This window comes from Pantherophis guttatus, chromosome 16 (genome assembly GCF_059756535.1).
Source record: "Pantherophis guttatus breed Tessera chromosome 16, ASM5975653v1, whole genome shotgun sequence".
NCBI lineage: Eukaryota > Metazoa > Chordata > Lepidosauria > Squamata > Colubridae > Pantherophis > Pantherophis guttatus.
In genome coordinates, this window is record NC_142078.1 from 9,328,459 (window position 1) to 9,350,898 (window position 22,440).

The following is a 22,440-nucleotide window of genomic DNA, read 5'->3' on the forward strand; positions in this document are numbered from 1 at the left end:
TATAATATTTATTAATGACAAATATATTATTATTATATAATATTTGGTTGCCACGATGTATAAAAAGATGTGGAGACCCTTGAAAGAGTGCAGAGAAGAGCAACCAAGATGATTAGGGGACTGGAGGCTAAAATATATGAAGAACAGTTGCAGGAACTGGGTATGTCTAGTTTAATGAAAAGAAGGACTAGGGGAGAAATGATAGCTGTCTTCCAATATCTCAGGGGCTGCCCCAAAGAAGAGGAAGTCAAGCTATTCTCCAAAGCACCTGAGGGCAGGACAAGAAGCGATGGGTGAAAACTAATCAAGAAGAGAAGCAACTTAGAATTAAGGAGAAATTTCCTGACCGTTAGAACAATTAATCAGTGGAACAACTTGCCTCCAGAAATTGTGAATGCTCCAACACAGGAAGTTTTTAAGAAGATGTTGGATAACCATTTGTCTGAAGTGGGTAGGGTTTCCTGCCTAAGCAGGGGGTTGGACTAGAAGACCTCCAAGGTTCATTTTTGTGTGTGTGTGTGTAATTTGATTTATATGCCGCCCTTCTGCGGAGACTCAGGGCGGCTTACAATGCGTTAAGCAATAGCCTTCATACTTTTGTATATTTATACAAAGTCAGCTTTTCTTTCTTTCTTTCTTTCTTTCTTTCTTTCTTTCTTTCTTTCTTTCTTTCTTTCCTTCCTTCCTTCCTTCCTTCCTTCCTTCCTTCTCTTTCTTTCTCTTTCTTTTCTTTTTTTTAAAAATTTGATTTATATGCCGCCCTTCTCCGGAGACTCAGGGCGGCTTACAATGCGTTAAGCAATAGCCTTCATACTTTTGTATATTTATACAAAGTCAGCTTATTGCCCCCACAAACTGGGTCCTCATTTCACCTACCTTAGAAAGGATGGAAGGCTGAGTCAACCTTGAGCCTTGGAGAGATTCGAACCAGCAGTAATTGCAGGCAGCTGTGTTAATAACAGGGTGCTTAGACTACTGTACTATCAAGGCTCTTTCAACTCTATTATTCTATTCTAGGTCTGAAAAAGCAAACCGACTGCAAAGGGGTGAATACTTGGCACCTAGCAAATATTGGAGGCTATAAAAATTAATCCATTTTTGATGGCTCATTGTGGGTTTGATGTGGGGGAAGGAGAGGCAGAGGGGAGGAGAGCGTGGGGTAGGAGTAAAGAGAAGAATCAGCCTAGAATCATTACGTTCCCACAAGTGATCTAACCCCTCTTGAATTCCATTAACTCTCACTTAGCACCAATTCAGTGTTGTCCGTTAGTTGACTAGATTCTCGTGTGGAGGCATGAACTTCATGTGTAGTCTTAATTCTCCCCACCTGACACTTGAATGGCTTTGTGAGGTCTGATGGCAAACCACTTCCTGGATAGACATGTTGTCCGTGAAGTCATGAGAGTCAAGCTCAACAGCAGATGGCAGTGCAAGCTTGAGCTTAGAATAGAATAGAACAGAATAGAATAGAGCTGGAAGGGATCTTGAAGGTCTTCTAGTCCAGCCCCCGGCTCAAGTAGAAGAACCTATACCAGGGGTCTGCAACCTTAAATACTCAAAGAAACAGCTGATTGTGGGGAGGCCGATCCAACCGACAATCAGCTGCTTCTGCTAATCAAGCTGTGCTGAAGCTGAAAATGAAACAGGTTGAAATAGGCTGTTTGCTGTTTGCTGCAAAGAGGCAAATTGCTGGGAAGCAGAGGCAGATTTTTTTCCCTTGTTTTCCTCCTCAAAAAAAGTAGGTGAATCTTATAGTCCAGAGCGTTTATAGTCCGAAAAATACGGTACTTACTGGGACACCTCAGCGATGTGTTTGTGGCGCAAAGTGACCCAGAGGTCATCATCTTCATCCAGCAGGACTTCTTTGACTCGGGCCTCCCCGATTCCACTTGTGTCATACCTGGGAATTTCAAAAGGGAACACGAATAAACACATCGGTGACATCATGCAACAAATCTATATGTTTCTGGGTTTTGGAGGGACCAAGATGGACACGCAGTTTTCAGTCATGGGGACCTCATATTTCTAGGTTCTATCATATCTCAAGACTTAAAATGGACACCTAACATCAAAAACGTCATCAAAAAAGCACAACGAAGAATGTTCTTTCTGCACCAACTCAGGAAGCTCAAACTGCCCAAGGAGCTGCTGATCCAGTTCTACAGAGGAACTATTGAGTCTGTCATCTGCACCTCCATAACTGTCTGCTTTGGTTCTGCAACCACAATTACTACTAACCTGCCTTCCATTGAGGACCTGTATACTTACTGCACGAGTCAAAAAGAGGGCTGTGAAAAGATCTACAGAACCCTCCCATCCTGGACATAAATTGTTTCAACTCCTACCCTCAAAACGACGCTACAGAGCACTGCACACCAGAACAACTAGACACAAGGACAGTTTTTTCCCAAACGCCATCACTCTGCTAAACAAATAATTCCCTCAACACTGTCAAACTATTCACTAAGTCTGCATTACTCTTAATCTTCTCATCGTTCCCACCATCCATCTCCTTCCACGTATAACGGCATGACTGTAACTTTGTTGCTTGTATCCTTGCAATTTATACTGATATTGTTTCCTAGTATGATTTGATTGCTTATTTGTAACCTATGACTATCATTAAGTGTTGTACCTTATGATTTTTGACGAACGTATCTTTTCTTTTTATGTACACTGACAGCATATGCACCAAAGAGAAATTCCTTGTGTGTCCAATCACACTTGGCCAATAAAGAATTCTGTTCTGTTCTATTCTATTCCTTATTCTATTCAATTCTTCTATATTCTATTCTATTCCTTATTCTATTCTATTTTATTCTTCTATATTTTATTCTATTCTATTATTCGTTTCTATTCTAATCTATTCTATTCTATTCCTTATTCTATTCTATTCCTTATTCTATTCTTCTATATTCTATTCTGTTCTGTTCTGTTCTGTTCTATTCTATTATTCTCTTCTATTCTATTCTATTCCCTATTCTATTCCCTATTCTATTCCATTCCATTCCATTCCATTCCATTCCATTCCATTCTATTCTATTCTATTCCATTCTATTCAGGTGCCCCTTACACCTAACAGACAGTACAGAAAGTAAACAAGAGGACCTTACTTGTAGACATCATTTTCAATGGGTAGCAAGTCGTAGCTCATGGCTTGGAAGGTGAGCTCGTGCAAGACTGGCGAACTGGGGTCAAAGCCACGGTCTAGAATGATAAGTTGGGAACGAGCTTTGTCTGGACCCTGGATTGAGGGGAAACAAACCAAGAAGCCATCAGAACGATCCAACCTGCTTTCCATCAAGCAGAAGAAAATTTCTCTGAAGGTTGACCATTGAACACCAATGCCAAAACGTTGATTTTGTTTTGACAAACATACTTTCAATCAGAATAGAACCGGAAGGGACCTTGGAGGTCTTCTAGTCCAACCTCTTGCTCAAGCAGGAGATGCTACACAAGCGGTTTGCAACCTTAAACACTCAAAGAGACGTTTGGACCCGTTTCCCACAGAAAAAAAAAACACCAGGAGCCACAAATCCCTTCCCGTGCCTGACTATTTCTTGAGCGACTACAAAACTAGCATATGTAGTTGAATTAAACATTCTGTTTTCTTCTGAAACTTTCCTTTTCTTGGATTTATCCATGGTTGGCCTACCACCCCGTTACGCGGCACTAGGGATTCGAACCGTTGAACTGCCAACCTTTCGATCGACAAGCTCAGCGTTTTAGTCACTGAGCCACCACGTCCCAACATCTAGTTGACCCATCCAGTTCTGCTCAAATCCACAGTCCAGGTACATCAATCCAGTTTTCTTTAACTACAAGGATTCGCTCACCTCTCCCATGGTTGGGTCATCTGCTTTGTATGCATCCAATTTGTCCTGGATCAGCTGAGACAGCATAGCATTGTCCTTGTAATCCCTGCCAAAAGAGGACAATTGTTCTTTCAAAACCAGGGCTGGTTTCGTTTTACAGGTACCCTTGATGATGTCCTGGGCTCATTGTCTTCTGTTTTCATTGTCATGCAACAAATAGTACTACCCAGAGGTGGGTTCTCTGCCCAGTTGCTGGGTGGATGTGGTCATGGTGGGCGTGGCCTAGTTGGCCTCCTGCACCATGGCAGGGGAGGGGCATTTTTGCCCTCCCCAGGCTCCAGAGGCTTTTCTCGAGCCTCCGGGAGGGCAAAAACGGCCTCCCCAGGCTCCAGAGGCCCTCCGGAGGCTGGAAATGGGCCTGTTTCCAGCCTTTCTGAACTTCCGGTAGGCCCATTTTTTGCCCTCCCTGAGCCTCCGAGCGCGCCCTACACTTACCTGCATCCAAAACAGGCCGCGTGGGGATTCCTAGGAGGGGAGGGGTGGGGAGGGCCAGCCAGGAGTGGGATTTGGAAGTTCTCCGAACTGCACAGAATCTTAGCTAGAGGTTCTCCTGAACCTCTGTGAACCCCCAGCAGCCCACCCCAGTACCACCCTTCCACTCTCGTGGGCCACTTTATTGATTTTTTAGAATAGCTTTGAGAGACTATTTCCCCAATGACTTTGTTAAGGCCAAGTTGGGGAAAGTGGTCGACGCTGTGTTGATGCTTTGTGAGGTTCCCTTTCAACCTTTCATGGTGTCCTTCAATGTCCTCACTTCCTCATTTTCACAAGCCTCAAGAGGCATCCCTTCCTGAGGTTTTTCATCAGAATGCCAAAGACGCACGGAACGCTGTTACCTTCCCACCAAAGGTGGTCCCTATTTTTCTACTTGCATTTTTTACGTGCTTTCGAACTGCTAGGTTGGCAGAAGCTGGGACAAGTTACGGGAGCTCACCCCATTACGTGGCGCTAGGGATTCGAACCGCCGAACTGCCGACCTTTCGATCGACAAGCTCAGCATCTTAGCCACTGAGCCACTGCGTCTCTTTATGTTAATACATAGTCCTTCATATAAAGGTGTATATTCTTATTTCTCCCTCTATTTCTAGTTTTTAATCAGGCTATCATTATATTAGAAAAAAGAAGAAAGAAAGAAAAGGAATTTAAAAAATTAGCTCTATTCTATCCATCATCCCTTGCTCACTTTAATACTTCAATTCGTATACTCTTGACAGATGCCTATTTCTTGATGAATGGGAAAGGGGTTAAGAGAACTTCCAGGTACAGGAGGCTTCCTAAGGATGTAGCATCTACTGCTTTGGCTTTAAAATTAAAATCTTGAGAGGTTCACAGTGAAGGGAGTCCTCCAGAAATTCCACTTTCTCACCCCCTGTATCGCACAGCCGGGTATTCCTTCAGCGTGGCACAAAGTGTCGCGATCTGTTCGGCCAAGCGTTCCAGAATTGGATTCTTCATTTGAGCTTTGTGAGGGCTGTAAAAGCTCTGGAAGGAGTCCCCTGAATCCAGGGAGTAAACCTGTAGTAGGCATCACAAGGGTGAAAAAAAAAGGAGCTGAAACATTCAAGTGGAAGTGGCTCAAATTCAATACCTCCCCGTGTTTGGCTCACCCACCTAGGAAGGATGAAGGAAACCAGCTATCTAAAATGCAGGAGGAAGTCTGTCCGATGTCTAATTTCAATCGTCACATTACGGTGTCACACGCATGTCGGAATACATCATACACACCCTTGTTTATAGCGCTGACTATTTTTCCGGGTGTTGCACCACATGTCCGAAATATTCTAACTTTCGCTTTTTAATGGTTTTGATGATTTCCCTGGGCTTTCCCAGACGGCTTATCACCTCCTCATTTCTGATTTTGTCAACCTAGCTTATACGTAACAGCCGTCTGTAAAAATTTCCTGATAGAACAATTAATCAATGGAATTGATTAATGGAGCATTAATTGATTAATTGAGCACACACAACTGAACACTCAGAGTTGTGGGTGTTCCGTCCCTGGAGGTTTTCAAAAACAGACCAATCATTTAACCAGGATGGTATAAGGTCTCCTGCCTTGAGCAGGGGGATTGGACTTGAAGATCTCTGAGGTGCCTTCCAGCCCTGGGCGTCCACTCACAAAGCATCCCTGGCCTGCTCTCGAGTTGTCATAGGCAAGGGGGATGGGAAACCGACGAAGCAGCACGGCGGCCAAAAACAGGAGCACATTCCAGACATATCTCTTTCAAGGCTGTCTCCCAGGGTTACCCACAGAAGCCGGAGGGGACGTTGGCAAATGTGACTGATGACGCACCCTGGGGGGAGGGGGGAAATTACGTGGGGCCAGAGTTGGCTTCACTTAGAACGTGTCGACATGAAGCTCCTAAGAAATAACTGGTTTTCTTTTGAAGCTTGGCTTGAGGCTCATGATTTAATTAGAGCATCTGCCGGAACCCTGACACTGAAATCCTCTGTTCTCCACCCCTGGTGTGAAAAAGTCCAATACGTCTTTTTTATATATATATCTCCATCATTTAATCCCCCTAGCAATGCGCTGTATTCCAAGCACTGTGCTTTGAGAGAGAGAGAGAGAGGGAGGGAGGGAGGGAGGGAGGGAGAGAGAGAGAGAGAGAGAGAGAGAAAGAATATCAATCTGCCATCTATTTACAATGTTGCTTAACCATCTGCCATCTGTTTTTCCCTCTCCTGATCTTCACTTCCTCCATTTTTGCTCTTACAAGAGAGGAGGTGGAAAGGGAGGTGTGCTCTGCACAACTAAACAACAGCTTGGAAGAGATCAAGCAACAACCAACGGACCAAGTAAAAGCACAAGTGTGTGGAAGCAAATAGGGGGTGAACAGAGGTGTGTGTGCGTGTATAGAAGGACGCAACACTCATCACAAAAGCTCAGCAGTCAGAGCCGATGAGCATCAGAGGACAGTGAAGAAGAGAAGGATGGACAACCTTGGTTTCTTGGAGGGAACAATTGCATAAATTCTGCTTTTTTCCATTTGCAAGCACAAACTCCTCAGAAAAAAAAAACCCAGCAACCAAATCCAGACTGTTTATTTTTCCTCTCCATAAAACAATTGAGCTCCGTTTTGCTGTGTTTGCAGATGCCTGCTGTTTGCAGATGCCTGCCTGATCCTTTCTGGTAATTACTCAGCAATCAGAAAAAACCTCAAAAAGGGAGCATGAGATGATATAAACCGTGAATTATACTAAAGCAGTGCACTAAAGCAGCTTGAGTGATCCTATTGCAAATGGATGCAAAATTTAGCTGGCTAACTGTTGCAGGGACTATTTGCTGGTGCACGAGTAGAAGGACTGCTCTTCTCCCAGTGTTTGGGATTATGGCTTTTGGAATAAGAAATGAAGCCCAAAATAGAATAACAGAGCTGGAAGAGACCTTGGAGATCTTCTAGTCCAACCCCTTGCTCAAGCAGGTGACCTATATCTTTCCAGACAAATAGGTGTCCAATCTCTTCTTAAAAACCTCCAGTGATGGAGCATCCACAACTTCTGAAGGCATCTGAACAACATCGAGTCATTTTGTCCAAAACATTTTGGAGCATCTTACAAAGAAAAGTTGCACCAATGAGACAGAACAGTGACAGTCCAGAGGAGAAACAGAAGGAACTGATATAAATATCGTTACATCCAAATAGTCTATCTTCACTTCTAGCTCAGTTTACCTGGGACTCATAGGGCAGGAAAGCAATGTTGATCTCCGTCAGGGTCTTGATGACTTTTGCTGCCCGGGATTTGACCAGTTCATTGAATAAGGAATCTGGGCAAGCTGGGAACAGAAAGAGACAGCAACCACAACATTTAGACAACATAGACAAATCTGTTAATTTATCCTAAAGTGGTAACTGCAGATTATCCCACCCACTGCAAAGATAGCAAGAAGAATGGTTCCAGAGGAAAGTAGGACCCAAGGATTGGGGGACAGACTTTGAAAGTCAGATAGATCAATCCGCAGTTCAGTTCAGGAACTTCCAATGCAAGACACCAGATTTGCTCAACAGCTGCTTTCACACAATCTAGGATTTTGCACAAGATGCTGGCTTGGGTTAGCTTTACTTTGGAATTCATTTATTGATTTAGCATGTTATGCAAATCCACAAGTGGCTTGCATGAACCTAGAAACAGAGCTAGTTTAGGTGAATGTGGCCGGGGTCTCATTAAAGCGGCTGCTTCTATTGCAGATGAATCTATAGTTTAATGTGTGACCCCAAAATCAGATCCTGAAAACGGGGTGGAGCTTCAAAAAAATTACAACCCAGAGATGGAACTCCAATATATTCCATACTTACAGTCTGTGAAGAAGACATGCGCAGCTCGATATTTGGCATTTGGCGGTTCCTTGAAGTCAGCAATGAGAGACTCCACCGACTGAGAAAGAAGATTAAGTGGATTCAGTTTACTTCTAATCAAGAATATCAACCTGAATTAATTTGCGGTGTTATAAAGGTAAAAATGGGACCTGGAGCAAAAAGGATTTGACAGCAGAAACAGGAATACAATAGAAATAATTGTTAATAGTAAGTGTGATAAGACAACTTCACTTGTTCCCATTTTAGTGGGAACATGTTTAGTGTCTTTGTTTGGATAGCACCCTGCCCTACCAAATGGAAAACTGCTGAAAATATACAAACATACTGTCAACTTGCAAAGCTTTCAAGTTGCCATGAGCAGGAGGGAAGGAGAACTGAAGTGAATTCCATACATTTTTTTCTGACTGCAATCAGAAGGAGGGTGTTAGGTTTCACAGCCAGCCAAAGTGGTTAATTGGAGAATGTGATTTATGACATGGCCAGAGAGGAGGGGAGAGACAGGGTCATAGGGGAACGTAAATCTACGTGGGATCAGTCCTAACTGTCTGTCAAGTTTCCGAAAGATGCCCTAATTAATTCATGAGCAAACTTCAAAGGAAATATAGCTATTTATTAGGAGCAACATTCCAGCAATACTCGGATGCAGTTAGGACTGATCCCACGTAGATTTACATTCCCCTATGACCTATGAATTACGTTCCCCTATGACCTATGAATTTTCATAGGGGAAAGTTTTTCCCCTATGAAATTTTTTTTTTCTTATTTTCCTCCCCCAAAACTAAGTGTGTCTTATACTCTGGAGCGTCTTATACTCCGAAAAATACGGTACCTTTCAACTCTGTTATTCTGTTAAGATGCTGTACCCAACTTGGATAGCTATCCTATTAACACAAAAACCTACCTTTTCGGATGGAGTGATGAGATACACAGCCTCCAGGCTAGGCAGCGGCTCTCGACGCTTGTTAATATCTTCTACAACTGGATACAGCCACACCCAATGGGGACAAGCAGAGATTGCAAGAAAGAAAGAGAGCAGAAGGAAATCAGAACGAAGGTTGGGCGTTTCTGGACCAACCTTCATTCTTCAATTCAAATCTGGAGATCTGTTCTGAAAGTTATCTCCCAAATCCCCAGCTCCCTTTCCTTGCATAGCTTCCTGGAGGCAGAAGGAGCTCTACCCTTGAGGATTTCAGAAGAGGCAAGGAGAAGGAGACAGGACATCCGAACATTCTCCCTGAGGTTCATTCTAAAGAAATGTTGCAGGTTGTGCAAAAGCAGGCACAAGTTTTGGATCCGAAGGTGTGGTGTGAGTACAATCCCAAAGTTCTACTTACTTGTTATCCCCTCCGTCATGATATCTGTCATTTTGCAGCAGGAGGACAGCATACGCATGCTCAGCTGATCCACCACAAGCACCTGGGAAAGACACGGAGAAGGGAAATGTCACTCCCAAGAGTCTAAGTGCTAGTGCTATCGATCAATCGATCTATCGATCTATCGATCTATCTATCTATCGATCTATCTATCTATCTATCTATCTATCTATCTATCTATCTATCTATTATATATCTATTATCTATCTATCTATCTATCTATCTATCTATCTATCATCTATCTATCTATCTATTATCTATCTATCTATCTATTATCTATCTATCTATTATCTATCTATCTATCTATTATCTATATCTATCTATTATCTATCTATCTATCTATCTATCTATTATCTATATCTATCTATTATCTATCTATCTATTATCTATCTATTATCTATCTATTATCTATCTATCTATCTATTATCTATCTATCTATTATCTATCTATCTATCATCTATATATTTATCGATCTATCGATCTATTATCTATCTATCTATCTATCTATCTATCTATCATCTATCTATCTATCTATCTATCTATCATCTATTTATCAATCTATCGATCTATCGATCCATCCATCCATCCATCCATCCATCCATCCATCTACCCACCCATCTACTTATCTATCTACCATGTTTTCCCGAAAATAAGACCCTGTCTTATATTTTTTTGAACCCCAAAATAAGCACTTGGTCTTATTTTCGGGGAGGTCTTATTATTTTGGGGTGTGTGGAGCAAGATGGGACTACTCTTGCCGTCTTCCCTGATTTCCAGCTCTGTGTTTAAATATTTTCGGGGAGAGCTTATTTTGGGGGGGGGGCTTATTTTAGCACATGCACTCAAAAGCCCGATTGGGCTTATTATCAGGAGAGGTCTTATTTTTGGAAAAACAGGGTATCTATCTATCTACCACAAGAGCCATGGTGGCACAGTGGTTAGAATGCAGAATTGCAGGCTACATCTACTGACTGCTGACTGCCTGCAATTTGGCAGTTCGATTCTCACCAGCTCAAGGTTGACTCAGCCTTCCATCCTTCTGAGGTCGGGAAAATGAGGACCCAGATTGTTGGGGAGGCAATATGGTGACTCTGTAAACTGCTTAGAGAGGGCTGTAAATGCACTGTGAAGCGGTATAGAAGTGCTGTTGCTATCTTCTACGGTTGTAGGTTAAAATGGGCGGTGAGTTAGATATACTCAGGTAACCCATTTAATCAAGTAAAATTCAGACCTGGAGACAGCATTCACACATTGTGCTAAGGTTACCTAAGGTTAAGCTGCATTGAGCAAAGGTTACCTTGGTTATTCTTGTGTGCATGTGATCGAGTGTTGTGCAAACTCAGAAAATAGATTAAATCAGAAACCAGGTCAAATGGCAGTGGGATACAGGCATCAAAGAGCCTTGGTAGTACAGTGGTCTAAGGCACCCTGTTATTAAGCTGGTTATTAAGACCAGCTGCCTGTAATTACTGCAGGTTCGAATCTCGCCAAGGCTCAAGGTTGACTCAGCCTTCCATCCTTTCTAAGGTAGGTAAATTGAGGACCCAGTTGTGGGGGCAATAAGCTGACTTTGTATAAATATACAAAAGGATGAAGGCTATTGCTTAGCGCATTGTAAGCCGCCCTGAGTCTCCGGAGAAGGGCGGCATATAAATCAAATTTAAAAAAAAAAAAAACAGTCTAAGGTATGAAGAAGCCATTGATTTGTTTTGAACTCACCTTCCATTCTCCCTTCTTTTTTACTTTCTTTATGACATCAGCCATAATCTCTGCAAAAAAAAAATAAAATCGAAAGAGGGGAATTAGGAAAAGAATTAATCTACGATGAGTTGGCATCAGCCCCCTTGGAGAAGCAAGTTAAACCATAGCATTGAATGTGGCTAGAGTAAGCATCTTGAATTAGCTGGGCTGCTAATTCCCATTATCTGCACCGCAATGGCTTCATCGTCACAATTCACAACCCTTGTTGCTGTCTGAGTAGCTCTGATCGTAAAATTGGAGATTGTTTAAATTCGGTTTCCAGATGAGAACGTCCGTATCATGGCATTGTTAAGAGTTTAATTTCTCTTTTAGTTGATATGGGGAATTTTTTTTTTTTTTTAAGGCTCTGTTTCTTTGCACACACAGTGCTTCTCAAACAAAAGGAGGAAGAAGATACAGCAGGCATTTCCTGTGACCAGAAATTGCAAACTTTCAGTTTGTTTCTTCACAACTTGGAAAAATGAATACTATAGATTCCAGAGAGCAGGGCCTACTACACACGCCACTCTGCCCCCGATTGCCAGTTTATGCTGCTAAACAAATAATTCCCTCAACACTGTCAAACTATTTACTAAGTCTGCACTACTGTTAATCTTCTCATCGTTCCTATCACCCATCTCCTCCCACTTAGGACTGTATGACTGTAACCTTGTTGCTGGTATCCTTACGATTTATATTGACTGTTTCCTAGTATGATTCGATTGCTTATTTGTACCCTATGACTATCATTAAGTGTTGTACCTTATGATTCTTGACAAATTGTATCTTTTCTTTTATGTACACTGAGAGCTTATGCACCAAGACAAATTCCTTGTATGTCCAATCACACTTTATTTTTATTTTTATTTTATATCCAATTTATATACCGCCCTTCTCCCTGAGGACTCAGGGCGGTGTACAGCCAAATAAAAACATAAATTACAAACTTTAAAATAGTATTAAAAGGATATATATAATTTGGCCCCGTAATTTAAAAAAAAAACAATAACAAACCAATTTAAAACATTTAAAAAAGTTAAGCTTGGCCAATAAAGTATTCTATTCTATTCTATTCTATTCTATTCTATTCTATTCTATTCTATTCTATTCTATTCTATTCTATTCTATTCCATTCCATTCCATTCCATTCCATTCCATTCCATTCCATTCTATATTTATTGTTCCTTGGTTAAAAGGAATAGTTGCTCCGCTTCAGATTAAGGCATATGTAAGGGAAAAGTTTCTTCATTGTTCATTTATTACCCCACCAAAATAAAAGGGAAGAAATTTTGAAGGCAAAAGAAGGAACAATGGATGGAAAGTAATCAAGGAGAGAACCAACCTAAACTAAGGAGGAATTTCCTGACATTTAGAACAATTGTCAATGGAACAACTTGCCTCCAGAACTTGTGAGTGCAGAGCCATTTATTCTCCGCTACAGGGGAAGGACACCAATAGGTTATTTAGAAAAAGAAAGAAATGGATCTTAAATGGCTTGTCTCCGGAAGTTGGAGATGCTCCATCATTGGAGACTTTTAAAAATGCCAACTGCAGAATAAACAATTGGTACCAACCTGCCTTCCATGGAGGACCTGTGTACTGCACAAGTCAAAAAGAGGGCTGTGAAAATATCTACAGACTCCTCGCATCCTGGACATAAATTGTTTCAATTCCTACCTTCAAAACGATGCTATAGAGCACTGCACATCAGAACAACTAGACACAAGGACAGTTTTTCCCACCCCACGCCATCACTCTGCTAAACAACTAATTCCCACAACACTGTCAAAATATTTACTAAGACTGTATTACTATTATTCCTCTCCTCCTTCCTATTACCTATCTCCTTTTCTACTTACGACTATAACCTTGTTGCTTGCATCTTTACGATATATATTGTTTTATTCGGTTTCCTAGTATGATTCAATCGCTTATTTAGCAGCCTGTGACTAAATATCACTAAGTGTTGTGCCTGATGATTCTTGATGAATGTGTTTTTTTTAATGTACCCTGAGAGCTTCTGCACCGAAGACAAATTCCTTGTGTGTCCAATCACCCTTGGCCAAGAAAGAATTCCATTCTATTCTATTGTCTGGAATATTGTAGGGTCTCCTGCTTGAGCAGCGGATTGGACTAACCAAATCTGGCCAGAACATCAGTCTCCCTGAGCTGCATTGCAGCAAAGCTGGTCTCTCCCATTTTTAGCTTTCGATTTAACAAGGGCCAATTTTAGAATAAACAGGAGAGGAGAGAGGGGAGTTTGAGGTGGTTCGCAGGGGGCTGTGTTTCTTGGAAATCAGGAGAGGGACAGTCTTGAGAAAATTCAGAAATACTTCATCAACGTAAACAGTCTTCCTAGTCCTTTTGATTGACAAGGAGAAGCAAGGCTGAACAATCTCACTTTCCTACATGGAAAACACCACAGTGTTAGGAGTTCCCATCAAGCAGCCTTGCGTAACACGGGGAAATTTGCAAAATTTGAAGAGTCGTGAGCACTGCTTCAAAGAAACATTGTTTTGCACGAGAGAACAGTGGCTCGAATGGGCCCAAATATCTCCTGAGACACAAAAAACCGATAGAAGAGAACATCTGTAGCTCGGGATTGAACTGTAGAGTCCTTGGTGCTCTCTGACCTTGGTTTCGTTACCTGATTAGGTAACCTCATTCCAAACAGGGCAAGCTACGCTGTATAAACGGCGAGCAAACCCCACACTCACCAGCACTGATGATGCTACCTAGTTGGGCAAGGAAACATCTACAACATATAGCAAACTCATCGCACATAACCACAAAACCAAAGCCTCAAGTGTGAGCGATTGAAAATGGCTAACAGTGGGAGAACTACGTTGTGCCCAGTCCCATTCTCACTTCTATAATGCTGTCAGGATTCCAAGTAACACCCCCAACGAAAGTAGGCTACAAGTTCCTTCCACTTTATTAGAGATGTCATATTGGCACATCTGGGAAAACCCGAATCTGAAAGCTCCCGGGTTTTCCCCACCCAAAGGAAAGTCCCTTCCCCCATGGACCCACATGTCCATCACATGGTCCAATCAATGCACCGTCCCAACTGGAGGTGCCTCCCAGTCATGCCACTCCAGGTGCAGGTTGAACGTCCTTGACTCCCAGAGAAAAGAATGTTGTTATGGCTAAATACTTCTACTAACTCCATACAATCCCAGTTTCCCACAGACTAAATGTGGCAGCCCTGAAGAGCCAAAAGAAAAGATGGCCTCCAGGGTGGACAGGCTGCCCCACCCCCACCTCAACCAATGATCATGTCCGAACAAGAGGAACAATAATTCCGTTATTACCTAATAATAGCAGGGGCTGGACTAAAAGACCTCCTAGGTCCCTTCCAATCTTGAACTGAGGTGGCGCAGTGGTTAGAGTGCTGTACTGCAGCTACTTCAGCTGACTGCTAGTTCAGCAGATCAGCGGATCAAATCTCACCGGCTCAAGGTTGACTCAGCCTTCCATCCTTCCGAGGTGGGTAAAATGAGGACCCAGATTGTTGGGGGCAATATGCTATTAAGTATGCTGTCTTTGGTGTAAACCGCCCAGAGTCCTCAGAGAGTGGGCGGCATAGAAATATGACTAATAAAATAAATAGATAAAATAATAATAATATGATTCTATCATAGTGTTTCTCCACTTGTGGCTGTTCCATCAACGGAGCTTTTCAAAAAGAGATTGGACCATTTGTCTGAAATGGTATAGGCCAGAGTCTCCTGCCTGAGCAAGGCAGGAGACCCCTCCAAGGGTGCCATCAGTGGTGACATCCAAATTTGTTTACTACCAGTTCTGTTGGCGTGGCTTGGTGGGCGTGGCTTGGTGGACATGGCAGAGGAAGGATATGCAAAATCTCCATTTCCACCCCTCTCCAGGGGAAGGATAATGCAAAATCCTCATTCGCTCCCCACTCCTGGGGCCAGCCAGAGGTGATATTTGCTGGTTCTCCGAACTATTCAAAATTTCCGCTACCGGTTCTCTGAATTGCTCAAAATTTCTGCTACTGGTTCTCCAGAACCTGTCAGAACCTGCTGGATTTCACCCCTGGGTACCATCCCAACCTTAGGATTCTGTTCCCTTGTCGAGAAACCAACATGCTTTATCCTACTTGAGTCTCCGTTGTTAAATGAGTGACCGTATCAACTATCTAAATATATACAATAACCTGCAAAAAAGAAAAAGAAAAGAAAAGAAAAAGGACTGCTTTACATCGTGTGCAAATTCAACTTTTTAAAAATTATACAGACATTCAAGGAACTACCGTATTTTTTTAAAAAAAAAACACCGTATTTTCAATCCATATTCCTTGGGCATCAAGCTCAAACAACAGAGAAAGTAGGGGGGAAAAACTCAACAATTTAATTTTCAATCGATTCTTTGCCAGGTTCCGACTTCAGTGCAGAGTTCAAGAGAAGGGAGGAGAGCAACCTCGATGTGGCAGCTGGAAGAGGTTGCATAAATTGGTCACCGAATCTGACCCACACCTTGGCCAATAAGAGCACCGTGAATCAAAGAGACACCCTTCCGCCTTGTGCTGGACTACAAAATCCATGTTTGCTGGGGTGTCTGTGAGATGGGGCCTAGGGCCCATGGTGCTAGGAGGACACCAGGAATTGCAACAGAGGCTCACATCTGTAGCCAAACTCGAGCGAAAGCACAAGAGTGGGTTTTGCAACAGGATATGCAACACCCAAGAGTTGCAAAAAAACAGAAACAACACACACTCGTGTGTCTCCATAAAGACAATATAATATCCCTTAGAGACTGAAGGGATCCATGCTTTATTTATTTATTTTTCTAATTGCAGCCAGTCACAGCTCAAGAAAACTCAATGCTATCCGCTCCTGGGCTGCCCTGAAATATCTCTCAAAGACTCCGAAATTTGCATATATATATCCACCAAATTTATATATCGCTGATAAAGAAATAAAGGGAGACTAGTATAGATCTATTTCAAGCTATTTAGTTCTCATCAGCTAGCCGTACCTGTATGGAACATCTGAATACTCATTCTACTCTAAAAAAGCAATTTCAAAAAGTAATTCTGTTTTCGCTCCAAACGAGGAGAACAGACAAGAAAAAGGATGTGGATTATGTTCTGTGCAGTCTTATTAACAGCCTCTGCAGTTCCACTGAGGCAGATAGAGTAGAGTAGAGTAGAGTAGAGTAGAGTAGAGTAGAGTAGAGTAGAGTAGAGAATAGAACGGAATAGAATAGAATAGAATTAAGGGTAGGGTAGGGTAGGGTAGGGTAGGGTAGGGTAGGGTAGAATAGAATAGAATAGAATAGAATAGAATAGAATAGAATAGAATAGAATAGAATAGAATAGAATAGAATAGAATAGAATAGAATAGAATAGAATAGAAAAACAGAGTCGGAAGTGACCTTGTAGGTCATCTAGTCCAACCCCCTCCCCCCACATCCCATCGCCCATAAGCAGGAGACCCTACACTATCAACTGTTATCAGTTGCCATAAGGCCATTAATTGCTTTGGCCAAAGGAGAACTAATTTACAAAATTTAAAAAACAACAACAACCTTGGCCCTCCACAAAGATATAAACCAGCGGGTAGATGGCATCCCTTTAGTAGCAAACCACGAAATGGTTTAGCACCCCATAGAAAGGCAGCACTTCAGGAATCTAAGCTTCTTCCTTTCTTTCTTCCTTCCTTCCTTCCTTCCTTCCTTCCTTCCTTCTTCCTTCCTTCCTTCGTTCTTTCTTTCTCTTTCCTTCCTTCCTTTTTTCTCTTTCTTTCTTTCTTTCTTTCTTTCTTTCTTTCTTTCTTTCTTTCTATGCCAACTTTAAAGTTGCAAGGTAAGTCTTCCACTTACAATAGAGCCCCAAATTTCTGCTGCTCATTGAGACATTGGTTAAGTGAGTTTTGTCCTGTTTTATGAGCTTTCTGGTCATCAGTGTGAAGTGAATCACAGCCAGTTTTTTTTAAAATTCCTAACATGGTTTGTTAAGTGAATCTGGCTTCTTCATTGACTTTGCCTAGTCAGAAGGTCAGAAAAGGGGATCACATGACTTGGGGACACAGCAACCATCATAAAGAGCCTTGGTGGTGCAGCGGACTAAAGTGCTGTTAAATAGCAGTTAGCTGCCAGCTGCCTGCAATTACTGCGAGTTCAAATCTCACCAGGCTCAAGGTTGACTCAGCCTTCCATCCTTCTGAGGTAGGTAAAATGAGGACCCGGATTGTGGGGGCAATAAGCTGACTTTGTATAAAAAAAAACACCGCTTAGGGAGAGACGAAAGCCCTACTAAGCAGGTATATACAAAAGTATGAAGGCTATTGCTTAACGCATTGTAAGCCACCCTGAGTCTCCGGAGAAGGGCGGCATATAAATCGAACCAATAAATAAATAATAAATAATAAATAAATAAATAGGTGTCAGATGCGAAGGGTCTGAATTTTGATCACGTGACCATGGGGATGCTTGCAACAGTCGTGAAGTGTGAAAAATGATCTTAAGTCCTTTTTAGTGACAGTGCTGGTCACTAACTCAACTGTTGTAAGTCAAGGACTACTTGGTATTTTTTAAAGAAGCATCTGCCTCCAAATTCAACACAAGATTTATCATCTGTGGCATACAACATTTTTTGGGAGGGATAAACAGCTGCTCTGTCTCTTTAAGCAACTTCTCATCTTACATTCATGGATAACCTTCTGAGAAAAAGATCTAATGAAAACTGGCAGCCATGGAACCGGTCAAATGCTTTCTCAAAACCATGCTAAATTGGATCATCTTTTGATCTGATGCTTGCAGCTTTGCCTTTTTGGATTTTTTTTTTTTATCCCTACTTGACTTGAATCCAAGCCTAAAGTTGAAGCACCCAAATGAAAAAAAAAAAACATCAGTGAGCAGTTCAAGAAAGAAAGAAAAATGGTGCAAGAGCTTTAGGAATGGGAAACCTAATGATATTGCTTCACCTACCGTTATGTAGGATTTGAGAAATAAATTTCCAGAGAGAGTGAAAGGAAGTATTCGGCTAACTGCTTTCTGCGGAACCAACACATCATTTAAGGTCGTTCATATTTTGAGGCCCACAATTATTAGACACCAATGCAAACTTTTACTGATGGAATAATTGCAGCTCAGGGTTGAACTGTGAGGTCTTTGGTGCTCTCTGAGCTTGGTGGTTTTCTTGCAGATGTTTCGTTACTGAATGAACTAGGGAACATCATCAGTGCTAGAAGGGAGTGGGGTTTGCAAAGAAGAGGAGGAGGAGAAGGAGAAGGAAGAAGAATGTGGGTTCTTGGTGCTCTCTGATGGTTCTCTTGCAGACATTTCATTACCTAACTAGGTAGCATTATCAGTGTTAGAAGGGAGTGGGGTTCTGATCTTGCTTGTTTTCTTGCAGATGTTTCATTACCCAACTAGGTAACAACCTCAGCTCCAGTCCTCAGTACCCAGCTAATCATCAGGACTAGTGTTGAGGTTAACTTGGTTGGATAAGGAAATGTTTGCAAGGAAGCAACCAGCTCAGAGAACACCAAGGACCCCACACAATTTTATTTCTCCCCTCACAACGCAAACTCCCAAACAATTCCACGTTGTTGTTTTTGATGATTATTATTATTTCCACCTCCTCCATCTGCAGCTCCTGCTGCAGAACGTGGGAAGGAGATCTGTCTGAGTGACTGACGATCTGGTGTTCACAAGGCATTCAAAAACATATGAAAAACCACCTAAGAATGACGGAAGACGCTGAGTTAGGATCCCGGAATTGTAATGCGGCGGGAGGAATGAGGCTACGAAACCACAAGGATGTTGTTTTCTCTTCCAGCCATCCAAAATCCACCAAGGTCCCACCTCCAATCTCTGCCAAGTCTCACAACTGCACCCTAGTTCGAGTCCAACCTTCTCCGACTGCAGCACGAAGGCCAAGTCACAACACGGGAAGATAGTTCTGGATGGAAGGGGAGGCCAAGGATTTCCTTCCCTACCGGATTTCGCTCCTTCTAATCTCCTAGAGAGGGTCAACCCCGGCAGATGCACGCACACAGACACACCACAACCTACAAGGCAATTATGCCGGATGCACCCTGGTCAATCCTCTTAGGAAAAAAATAAAAAAAAGAATAGCTTAGCTGTAATTGCTGAAGACAGCTCAAGGGATTTTAAGCCAGCCAAGCTAGAACATTCCATTTAAAACCAGGCATTAAAAAAACCACAGGATGGTAGTACCTCTGCACCACCTCACCAGAAGTTGGGTCCGAAATTGCAAAACGCTCAAATTTTGCAGGCTCATCGCTAATTATTTTTAAAGTATGTCAGCATTCTGACTTGACAGGGAGGGGAAAAAAATGGACTTTAGTGACCCGTCCTCCGAATCGGCTCTTAAAATGCAGTGACCCAAAACCCCAGAACTAAGCAGGAGCAATAAACAACATTTATGGACCGTGTGCAAAACAGCTTCCCCCTCTTCTTTTTAAAAATCAGAGCCACCATGTACAAGGAAATCAATTTTGGGGGGATGGGGGAGGGCAAAATGAAGGAGGTGGGGGAACATCGAGGCTCTGCAAACCGTTCAAAGGAATTGCTTTAAGAATTTAGTTTCAACACCCCTCCTCTTGAAAATTAGAGGGGGGTTGCGACCAGATTTACACTCCAATCTATTTACCAGATTTTATTTTTATTTATTTTTTTCCTTGTTGAACTGGGGGGAAGCAGAAAATATGACAGGCAGAGAAAGATGCAGGAAAAAAAACCAGTTGTCATTTTTAAAAAAAAACAAACAAAATCCCATCAGCCAAATGATCTTGCCCTGCACATTCGTTTTGCAAAATATTTTAGCCTCTGGCAATACCTCTCGTCTCCTAAGCGTAAGAAATCTGGGGGATGCACCATTACAAAATTTCTCACCCTTATTCCTCATCCTTAAAGGATAAATACGCATTTTTATTTATTCATTCATTTATTTATTTTGTCAAGCATGTAACAGATATAAGCATAAACATGATTATGAATACGTGAAATAAATGGATACATTGCAGTCTAAATGCACTCAGCTTAAGCCATGAAACTCCACTATCTTGCTCATCCCCTCCCGTTTAAAAAAAACAGGAGAGACAAGGCTGGGAGGAAAAATAAAAGCAGCAAAATATTAACCCATCACCTCTCTCTCTCTCCCCCCCCCCTTTTTTTTTTTTTTGCAGGAAAATAAAATAAAATAAAATATAGCAGCAGGATTCAGCATCGCAGGAAAAGCTGGCTTGGCTCGAATCCGCTGTCTTTTTCTCCCCAGCTTTTTTTTTTTTCTCTCTCTCTCTTTCTCTTTTGCACCGTCAATGGCTGCTACAAGCCCAGCCTCCCACCCCTCCTTCCTTCCTTCCTTCCCTCCCTCCCTCCCTCCTGAGCAACATTCGCCCATTCGTTTTCTCCCACCCAGCCTCATCCCTCCCTCCTACGCTTTTTCTCTTTCCATCCTTCTCCCCCCCCCCCCCCGCGCGCGTTCAATGCCAGGCAGGTTTTCCAGCGCCAAACCGTGGCGCAAATCTACTTGCCCTTCAAAATAAAAATAAAAATAAAAATATAGCAAGGACGCTAGGAGGGGGTGGGGGGGGGTGGAAACAAGGCTTGAAAAACCATTGGACCAAACCTCCCCATCACCTCACCCCCCCCCTCCCCAGGCCTTTGAAATCCCCAAATCGTTGCCAGAAATGGCACCCTTCCCCCCCTCCCCATCTCCAAAAAAGGGGAGAGGGTCCCACGCATCTCGCTTCCTCTGGTTCATGCAATCCAAAAACATAGAAGGGGAAAAAAAAAAAAAGAGGGGGAGGAAAAAAAAAAAAACCACGAAAACCGATCGTCTTACTTTCTCCCACCACGGCTTTCAAGCCAGCGGGTGCCATAACGTCTCTGGTGGCTCCTCTCTATTTTGGGTTGGTGGAGGCTTGGGAGAGGGGAAAGCCCTCCTTTCTTTCTTTTCTTTCTTTTTTTTTCCTTTCCCTTCTTTCTTTCTTTCTTTCTTTCTTTCTTTCTTTCTTTCTTTCTTTTTCTTTCTTTCTTTTGTGTGTGTGTGTGTGTCCCCCTCCGGCTTTGCTGGAAAGGATAACGCGAAGAAGAAGAAGAAGGAGAAGGAGAAGAAGGAGAGGAAGAAAAGCCTTGCGCTTTGGACAGGCAGGCTCAGCTGACTGTTTCCCCCCCCCTCCCTCCTTTCACCCCCGCGAGGATGGGCAGGCGGTCCAGGCAGGGCGTGGCCGGGATTGTGATGCTGATGCAGAGAAATCGGTGGTGCCGCCGCCCACGTCACGGCCGGGAGAGCCAATCGGAGAGCTCCCCTGCGCAGCATCCGCTGCGGATGGTCCCCGCGCCTCTGGGAAAGGGGCGGAGGAGGGAGATGGGGAGATGGGGGGGACTAAGCAGGGAGGGCGAGCGGATGGGGCCCGATGGCTACTAAGCCCTTGGGGAGGGGGGGTTTGCTGAGTAAGCTACCACGGGATGGAGGTGGGCCGGGCACACCCTCCCTTCAATAAGCGGCAGGCGGGGGGGGGGGTCCCCCGATTTAGGACGGCTCGTTTAGTGACCGTTCAAGTGACAAGGGAACTGAAAAAGGGACTTATGACCGGGTTGTTTTTGGTTTTTTTTTGTATAGATGTGGCTAGTTTGTATTATTATGGGAAAGTTAAGAGTTGAGGTTATTAAGCATTAAGAGTTAATGCTTTAGGCTCAACAGAGGAGTCTCTCCCTGCCTCCCTCTCTCTCTGGTATAGGTTCTCCTGCTTGAGCAGGGAGCTGGACTAGAAGACCTCCAAGGGCCCTTCCAGTTTCTTTTCTATTCCTATTCCCTATTCTATTCTGCTCTATTCTATTCCATATTCCATTCCATTCTATTCTATTCTATTCTATTCCTTATTCTATTCTATTCTTCTATATTTTATTCTATCCTATTCCTTATTCTATTCTATTCTTTATTCTATTCTATATTCTATATTCTATTCTATATTCTAGAATATCTTATTATATCCTATCCTATCCTATCCTATTCTATATTCTATATTCTATTATATTCTATATCCTATTATATCTTATTATATCTGATCCTATCCTATTCTATTATATATTCTATATTCTATTATCTCCTATATTCTATTATCTTCTATATTATCTATT

At 42.5% G+C, this 22,440-nt stretch overlaps 1 protein-coding gene across 2 annotated transcripts in view; it reads right to left on the reverse strand.

The window, feature by feature from the left end:
* Nucleotides 1-21,575, reverse strand: part of STXBP1 (syntaxin binding protein 1) — a 36,279-nt gene extending 14,704 nt beyond the window's left edge. For both annotated transcript variants that reach the window (XM_060694444.2, XM_060694443.2), the window contains exons 1-10: nucleotides 21,143-21,575; nucleotides 11,287-11,336; nucleotides 9,529-9,610; nucleotides 9,096-9,172; nucleotides 8,174-8,252; nucleotides 7,550-7,653; nucleotides 5,242-5,390; nucleotides 3,837-3,921; nucleotides 3,114-3,244; nucleotides 1,793-1,900 (exon numbers count right to left, since the gene is read on the reverse strand). In XM_060694444.2, the coding sequence (XP_060550427.1) occupies nucleotides 1,793-1,900; nucleotides 3,114-3,244; nucleotides 3,837-3,921; nucleotides 5,242-5,390; nucleotides 7,550-7,653; nucleotides 8,174-8,252; nucleotides 9,096-9,172; nucleotides 9,529-9,610; nucleotides 11,287-11,336; nucleotides 21,143-21,179 (902 nt within the window). In that variant the 5' untranslated portion in view covers nucleotides 21,180-21,575. The remainder of the gene's footprint in view (nucleotides 1-1,792; nucleotides 1,901-3,113; nucleotides 3,245-3,836; nucleotides 3,922-5,241; nucleotides 5,391-7,549; nucleotides 7,654-8,173; nucleotides 8,253-9,095; nucleotides 9,173-9,528; nucleotides 9,611-11,286; nucleotides 11,337-21,142) is intronic.
* Nucleotides 21,576-22,440: the final 865 nt, after the last annotated feature.